Consider the following 8,768-nt stretch of genomic DNA (forward strand, 5'->3'; position numbering starts at 1 on the left):
TACTTACAATTTCTTCCAGGGCTTCATCGAACAATTCAGTTTCTGAAAATAGCCATCACGATGAACAAGGTAATGTCTTCAAATTAAATTTGTCTGAAAATATATTCCGATTAGTTTCATGCCAGTCTCACATTAGAGAAACCAGAACACCGGAATGTTAAATGTGCGTCAATTATGACCAGTTACTTAACATTAAATAAAAAGCTGCCAATTGAATATCTCCATAGAGCAATCATTTCACTCCACTTTCTTCCAATAGGATGTGAATCTCATTCCTCTTCCCCATCAATACAAAAACAGAAAGGTTCCATTGTATGATTCAGTTGAATGGCTATGTATTATTGGTTCCATGACATCCGCCAGAGAGCGAATGATGGGACAAGTGCCCAGCTGGCTTTTTACAGACAAATCACCGAAGAAAGCGCCCTTATTTGCAGCGTTTATTGAGACTCTGTGGTGCCTATAAAAGCAGCCAAACTTGACCCACTACGCTTCTTTATAAAAAAAAATGCAGAGAGAGGATGTGGTGGTGACTACTGATGGAGCGGCAGCATTTTAAGACGAGCACAAATCGTCCAGGAGGGAAGTCCTTTGGGTTGAAGTGGAGGCTTTCTCACAGTCTTTGATTAAGCAGAAAAGGAAGACACTCATCCACGGTTTTTGGCATTTTGAATCCAAAATGAGAAATAAAGTAAATGCAAACAAGCTGCAGATGGATGAAATTTTAATTTCCCCAGTGGAGCCGATGTACCTCTTTAACTTCACATGGTGTGTGAGGACATCGTGTGCAAAGTTGCAAATTACTGAGCGGGCCTGCTTAATGTCAGCATAACATTTTTATGATTTAGGCATTCATGTATGAGTTGCGAAACAGACAGTCCTATCTGATTGTTTTACCCAACACATTCTTTATTGATTTTCCATAAAAATCTATTGTAACAAAACATATATTGATATTGTGATATAAAATTGTACACACCCTAATACAAGCATTTATCAATATCATCCATTCCTCCCAAGTCTTAATGATGATGATGAAATGAAAAAAAACATATGCCATGTACATTAACTTTTTATCTCACCATGTCCTGTGGCGGGGGGTGGTGTCAATGTTGAGGATCTCCTTGACCGACATGATGTCAGCGGGGATGATGGGATAGTAGTCTGCGTAGGATGCTTCCTCATCACTGTTACATTCAGACACACAACACAAAGCCTGATTAACACGAGACGTATTGCATATCATCAAATGACACAGGTGAAAGAATTAAAAAAACTAGATACTGTATGTTTTCGCTTGTCATCTTTCACAGTTATTTATCCTGTTGATGGAAGGATTGAGCGCTCATATTAGCATGCCTATTTCCTTTTGTCACGGCCTATGGCACATTATCCAATCTCAAGTTCATCAGACCATTATTCTCCTCTGCCACTAGAGAGCTGCAGTGGCTCTCCCATTCTCTGTCTGAACGCCAGCCGTTGCCACATGTCAGAGAGAATTCTTAAGATAATGCGGGCAAACATATACATGAGGTTTTAATTTATTCAAGCACTCCAGGGATTCGGTTTTTCAAACGGCTAACGCTTGTCTTATCATGCGACTGAGGACAGCTTTAATGGATTATTTCTTTGGTCCTCATGTCCTGTTGTGAAGTACTAGCGACAAGGTAAACAATGACAAACTAAAATCAAACAACAAAGATAAACTGCAAGGAAGTGAGACTCCATGAAAAGACAGAATTCCCCCCTGAAATTCAATGTCAATATTGTTGCTCTCACTAATACCCTCTGTCAATCTGTGCAGCTGCATGGGTAAACCACCCGGCGTGGCACAGCACAAATTTCACTGATCAGTACAAACAAGCACCACAGTGTTTTATCTAAAATATGACAATGGAACTTGCAAACTCAGATTCAGTAAGAATAGTAAGAAATACTAATCATTTTTTAAATGTGTTGGAATTCGAACCATCATCGGTGAAGAGACGTGAGTTATGAAGAAGGGATCAGATACAATGGCAGCGCTGGCTAACGTTTTGTGTCACACATCTGCCAGGCATGTGTACATTGTCTCTTCATTCTATCAGGAACTTAATATTGTTTTTTAACACTCTTTGCTCAACTGTAACCCAGTACTTTATCGTATTCATCAACTGCTGCTGCTGTGAAGCGTAATTCGAGTTTATCAGACTGAGGCAGTCTGTGACCTGTTTTCTCGCCAGTGCGAGAAATGTTACGACGGTCATCAGCTGCTTCTGCTCTGTCGATGTTCCCCTTTTACTCACTGGTGTACAAACACACACATGCTATTGTCTACAGGGAGCTTATATAAGCAGGAGGAACATTGGCTGCTAATGTGAGCACAGGCAAATGGTGACAGTGTGGTGTTCATGAGCTAAAGGGCTTTCGGCTCAGAGCCAATTGGTTTGGTCATGGTACAATGGCAATTTTGTGATAGCAATCATCTGCAATGCTCGGCTTCTAATCCATGGCGTGTCTGTGTCAACTGGTAGTAGATGTGTTTGTGTCCCAGTTGATGAACTGGAACACAAACTGAACATGATTAATCAAACATACAGAGCAGCCACTGAACACATACTGCAAAGTGATCCTAAATCAGAAGCAAAGTCACAAAGTCATACACACGTACAGTATACACATGGACAAAAAGGCTCATGGCTGTAAGCCTTCACTAAAGCGTGAGCGCTTCATTTAAAGCACCAACAATAAAGTGAGCTGACCTTTCCTATGTGCACCCTCATGAACAGGAGAGGGGCATTTGTTCTCAGCGACAAGGTCACTTGATTTTTTGTAACAAGAGAAGCATTCATTTTTGCTTTCTCTTCATCCACAGATTACTGTTGCTCTTTTAACAAGAGTAACGACATCCACAGTGAGAGGATATTTTTAGTTTGAATGCTGTCCCACTTTTGTCATGTCTTATTTGATCTATATTTACCTCATGTAAAACACATCTCACTTGTAAACAATTAACGTTTAATTATAATAAAAAAATCTCAAAGTTTGTGAACCAGAACTGTATATTTACACAGGTGTTTTTTACCCATCCCCCCAACCACCGTTGCTGCTAACATCAAGCCTCAGGCATTACTTTGAACAAGCCGTCTTACAAATGGCGATGCAAATTGCCATGACTTCTCGTTTTCTGTTGTTTGTAAGCTGGGAAATTTCCCCATTTCACAGCGCTCAGAGGACAACTTCTGCTTTTGCCGTCTTATTTTTTCTCTTTTCCTTTGTTTTGGTTCCCTTTGAGTGTGCGCTGGGAGGCTTGGGCCGTTTGAATAATGTAGTGCAATGCCTGCGGCTGGGCAGTATCGCTCAAGTACAGCTCACAGATATATACACATGAGAGAAGCAAACACCCATGGCATGCATGCATATATACAGGAACATGCTAACAAACAGCAAAACAATATTTTGGAACGAGCTTCTGCGTGCAGGAGAAACGGTTGTGCATTTATGCGTTCATAAAATGAACAAACTTCCTCAAAATATTAACGAGGTGTAACTTAAATGATACAATATAATAAAATAAAAAGAGGAAAAACATTGGTGACGCACTGGATGATGGCATTGTTGCACGCATGTAAACACATAATCCTATCCCTGTTGCAGAAACAAGTCAGGCTTAACCTCTTTAAGAGTTTTGTTTGCTAAACCTACCCGCAGGACACTTTGTTCAATCTGACATGAAGATTAATTTGAGTGTGTTCCCACTGAGGATGTTCTAAGTATACATTTTGCAATGCACCTGCTCTCTATCTCTCGGGCTAGTTGAATTCTTAAGTTCGGCTGATGGAATAATTGCTTATTTTCATCATCCCTTAGGAGGAATTTGGTCCAATTCCTTTTATTCTGTGATGGAGATTTAGAGACCCACAGGTTAACCTAATTTAATAACTCAATGCAGCAATGGGGACCTGTGAAAATGAAGGAAAATTTGACTTGAGACTATTATACGAGAAGTGATTTCTATTAGATCTCACTGGAGTCATCTGGTAACATTGGTGTGCCTGATGGGTATTTCTTTTTTTAATGTTTTTCTGCCACAGTGCAACTGAAGAGGCTTACTCTATGTGAGTGAGCGTGTGCAGGTGTATAATGAGACACAAATATCATTATACTATAATAGAATAGTCTGCATTTACATTGGAGGTATTTTACTTGATGATAGTTTTAAAATCCTCCCAAAGCTAGTAAGGTTGGTGACTTTAACAGCTGCAAACGGGTTGACTAACTGTGTGTGTGTGTGTGTGTGTGTGTGTGTGTGTGTGTGTGTGTGTGTGTGTGTGTTGCTATGTAGTGAATCTGGGCTTAATACCAGAGACAGGCTGTGATTAACAGGGTCTCGGCAACATGTGCTTCTGTATGCTGGATGTGAATGTGTTGTGCTAGCACCAACCACCAGTGGCCCACAGGGTATACTTGGGTGAATGTAATGTCTCATTGAGCTCAGAATAACCAGCTTGCCATATGTTTCTCTTTAATAAATCATCCTGTAACTGTAAAAACAAATCAGCTGTGATCAATCAGGGCAGTTTTTAACACGGTCAACCACGCTATAATAAACAAATGTTTCCACTTTATTGTGTAGGTATATTGCAAAAATATCTCCATTTTAACAAGTAATCTAACCTATTAAGCCTACATCATATTGTATTTTAAACAAATCAATAAATCTTCCTATATGGTTGAGATAATTTAACTAGTTTCCAATATTAATATTAGTTTTCATTAATGTTTTAAGCCTCATGTGCTATTTTCTTGATATAAGAGCAATGATTCACCTTATGTTGTCTCATATTGTGACACTCATTCTGAAAAATGACTGAAACAAGAGACACAGCACTGCCACAAACCTGAATTATCTCAACTCATTGGCTAAATTTCCCTCTGGTCTTTAATGGAGATCAAAGTTAAGGGCTCAATTTGAGACTTGATGACTTGTCAACATGAACATTATGTATTTCAATGCTATTATATCACAGGTGGAACCTCTCAAGTTACAACTTAATGAAACTCATACTACAGCTTCTTCTTGGCCGGTATACAGAATCTGTCCCAGAGCAATTTGTTTTAGGAACACTCACACTTTAGATTCGCAAACCAAAGAAGACTATGATTTATAGTTATATTAAAAGTAAACAAGACAATGTCATATCTTTTAAGTGCCATTGACTTCTACTGAAGATTTAAATCTTGTAAAAACAGAACTGAATGCAGTTTTTGTTTATTTTTTAAGTGAGTCCCAGGGACAAAATGAACACTTGGCATTTGATACTAACACATTTTGAATCTTGAATTTTACAGATAATACTTTTATTTTAGTAACATTTTGAAAACAGGACTTTTGCTTGTAATAAAGTTTTTTTTTAATCTTTACACTGTTTTGTTTGTACCTTTACTTTCGGTAGGTTACTAAACAACACACACACAAACGTCTATTTATCCTTTTTTAACTTCCACTGCTGATGTCATGGAGGGCGTGTTTGCACCTGGAAGTGAAGGTCTTCTTCTTGATCTGGGAGGACAGTTCCATGCTGTGAGACATCTTGGAAGACTGCTCCTCCTGTTCTCGCTGAGTCACCGTCCTGGTTTCCATGGCAACCCCTCAACTGGCACCTGTGGAGGGAGGGATGAAGGGAGGGAGTGAGGGGAGGTGGCTAGGAGTGAGGATGTAGACATAGGAGGAAGGCAAAGGCACTGTGTGAACATGACTACATTATGTATGTGTGTAGTCAACAACAGACACTGTTATCTGGAGCAACTCAAAGCTTTATGTTATTAGACTGAGTGCTATGAGTTGGCAAATGTTAACTTTACACTGTCGACACAACTATTTCTAGTGTTTTTTTGTATTAAGATAGGTCCTCGCAGTTACATTTACTTTCAAGGTGGTAAACTAATGACTATTCCATATAGTGGTGGTGCAGAATTGTAAATCGATCTCAAGCCTTAGAGTAGGCCTCAGCAAAAAGCTAATTCAGTGTTAATTAAAAGAGTAGCAGCCCAAAGGCACAGCAGGACGCTACTAATAACAATGTTTCTGAATCCATATCTACTGCAATTACATCACAGATCAAAATAATTATTATCAGACTCACTTCTATTTGCAACGCGGCTCCAGTGGTTTTTGATTTTAAAAATGTAATTGATGCACTTTGGGGGGGGGGGGGGGGGGGGGGGGTTGTTGTCTGAAATTTAATTGTCCGCACTTTAAAACAGTTGAAGTCTGTAAATATGTAGCTATTTTTTGATGATAAATATTTGGAACTTGGATGGTACATTCAAATATTTTTAATGATGTTTCTGCCAATTATCCCATTTTCCCAGAGACCAAAGGTGACGTGTTTTCTTTTGTCCGACCACAACCCCAGCAGTCAGTTTATGCACATAAGGGTTTCGTTTTCACAGCTGTGTTGAAATGGAATACTTCAAATCATATAAATCACTGAATGTCCAGTGTGGTTTCAAGGCGTTGTTGTGAAGAAAAAAGGTGCCATTTCAGTCCCGAGTTAAATGGATCACCCTTTTGTGGACCGCTGAACCTCTAATAAGTCATCATTTGAGGTTGGCCATGCTGCTGCCCACACCCTTCCCATCATCAATCATCCGGCCCGCTCTGGGGAAGTGAATGCAGAACGCACCTAACAAACAGAATCAGGTCGCGCCTGAGTGATAGCTTCATTCACCCACACTCCCAAAAAGAAACCACCTGTGTTATCGCCGTTAACATGCTAAATGTGTTATTTCTTCTCGTCTCTTTTATTAATCACATTGTGGAAAAAACACAGCGAGTAAGCTAACAGGCTAATAGGCTAGCGGTCCAGTCGATTCCCCAGGGCCTTTTTGTACAAAGAGCGACCGATGCTTGAGCGATGCTTGAGCACTGTTAATGGAAGGTCGACTACGGACTCATTAAAATTGATCAGTCTTCATGGTTAGGGCCTGGACCCTGGAGCATATGGCATAATAGCAAATGGGCCCTCTTTTCTACACACATTGCAGTTTTCAGCCCATGGAGTGAATCGAAAGCTCCATTTCCGGGGCTCTGATAATAACAAAAACTGTATCAACAGTGGAAGAAGGGCACAATCGATTTACTATTCTACTCGTGGAGGGGGTAAGGGCTCTCTCTACAGGAGCTTTCTTTATGCCATCCCCAAAGTCTAATTAAAAAGGTACTTCCACTGAGGTCAATAAAAAGACGAGACCATTAAGAAGTTCAAGTAGCTGGAGGAACAAGAAAATATGAGAAAAATGTTTCTGACAAAACATAGAAAGACTTATTCTGCGGATGTACTAAAAGGCGCCGTATGTGCATTTTTTTTTCCTGCTTATTGTTTTGAATTTATATTTGAGTAAAGGTTATAATGTATAGCCTACTTTTATGCGTCTGTCTTAACTGATAAAAGGCTGGGGGGAAAAAAGCTGTCTGCCATTTGTGCTATATTTAGATTAGAAGGCTGAGTAAAGGAAATCCCACTCACGCTTTCTTTAAAGAAACAGGTGAAGTCCTCCGGCTGTCAAAGATCTGTAGGACGGATATATCCCACTTTCCTTTTCTGTCTGCCTGTCTGTCTCTCTCCTTGAAGACCTTGCTCCCTACTTGCTGTCTCACCTCTCAGAGTTACCTTTCACTCTCACTTGTCTGCCTGTACGCCTAGACCTCACTCTCTCCTCTCGCTATGCCTCTTTCGATGAAGCGGCGAGGGTGACCCTGAACGCAAATTGTTCTCAGTGCCAAGAATGTGGGCAACACAATGCTCTCCCATTCTTAAGTTGGTAAATATAGACCAATGACACCTCTCATACACGCACGCATGCACACACACACACAGACACACAAACGTACACACGCACACACACACACACACACACACACACACACACACACACACACACACACACACACACACACACACACACACACACACACACACACACACACACACACACACACACACACACACACACACACACACACACACACACACACACACTTTGAGCTACCTATCCATTTTTGGTGACTCATTGGTGTGATTCATTTGGTGATTCATTTTCAGGTAAACTTTCTTTTCTCAACTATATAAGAGATACATTACTGTGTGAGCTACTGTATGTACAATGCCTTGCAAAAGTATTCATACCCCTTGAAATTTTCCACATTTTGTCACGTTATAACCACACGGCGACATTTATTTTATTGGGATTACAGCTGCAAATCTATTTCGGTATGTCTCTACCAGCTTTGCCCATCTACAGACTGACATTTTTGCCCATTCTTCTTTAAAAAATAGCTTGAACTTCAGATGTAGCATCAGATTGGATGGAGAGCGTCTGTGAACCGCAATTTTCAAGTCTTTCCAGAGATTCTCAATTGTATTGAGTTCTGGACTTTGACTGGACCATTCTAACACATGACTATGCTTTGATTTAAACCATTCCATAGTAGATCTGGCTGTATATTTAGGCTAGTTGTCCCTCTGAAAGGTGAACCTACACCCAATCTCAAGTCTTTTGCAGACTCTAACAGGTTTTCTGCCCTGTATTTGGCTCCATCATCTTCCCATCAACTCTAACCAGCTTCCCTGTCCCTGCTAAAGAACAGGACCCCCAAAGCATGATGCTGCCACCACCATGTTTCACAGTGAGGATGGTGTGTATAGGGTGATGTGCAGTGTTAGTTTCCGCCACACATTGCATTTTGCATTCAGGCCAACAACTTCAAGTTTGGTCTCATCTGA

General features: G+C 40.3%; 1 protein-coding gene across 1 annotated transcript in view; it reads right to left on the reverse strand.

Annotated features, from left to right (window-relative positions):
- The window catches only part of myom3 (myomesin 3), a gene marked incomplete at both ends in the record, with an annotated part of 48,421 nt that extends 42,798 nt beyond the window's left edge, over nt 1-5,623 (reverse strand). The window contains 2 exons of the mRNA XM_080039623.1: nt 1,083-1,187; nt 5,517-5,623. Of these exons, the coding sequence (XP_079895749.1) occupies nt 1,083-1,187; nt 5,517-5,623 (212 nt within the window). The remainder of the gene's footprint in view (nt 1-1,082; nt 1,188-5,516) is intronic.
- Nucleotides 5,624-8,768: the final 3,145 nt, after the last annotated feature.

The sequence above is a fragment of the Ammodytes marinus genome (genome assembly GCF_949987685.1).
Source record: "Ammodytes marinus genome assembly, chromosome: 13".
In the NCBI taxonomy this organism is placed as follows: Eukaryota; Metazoa; Chordata; class Actinopteri; order Uranoscopiformes; family Ammodytidae; genus Ammodytes; species Ammodytes marinus.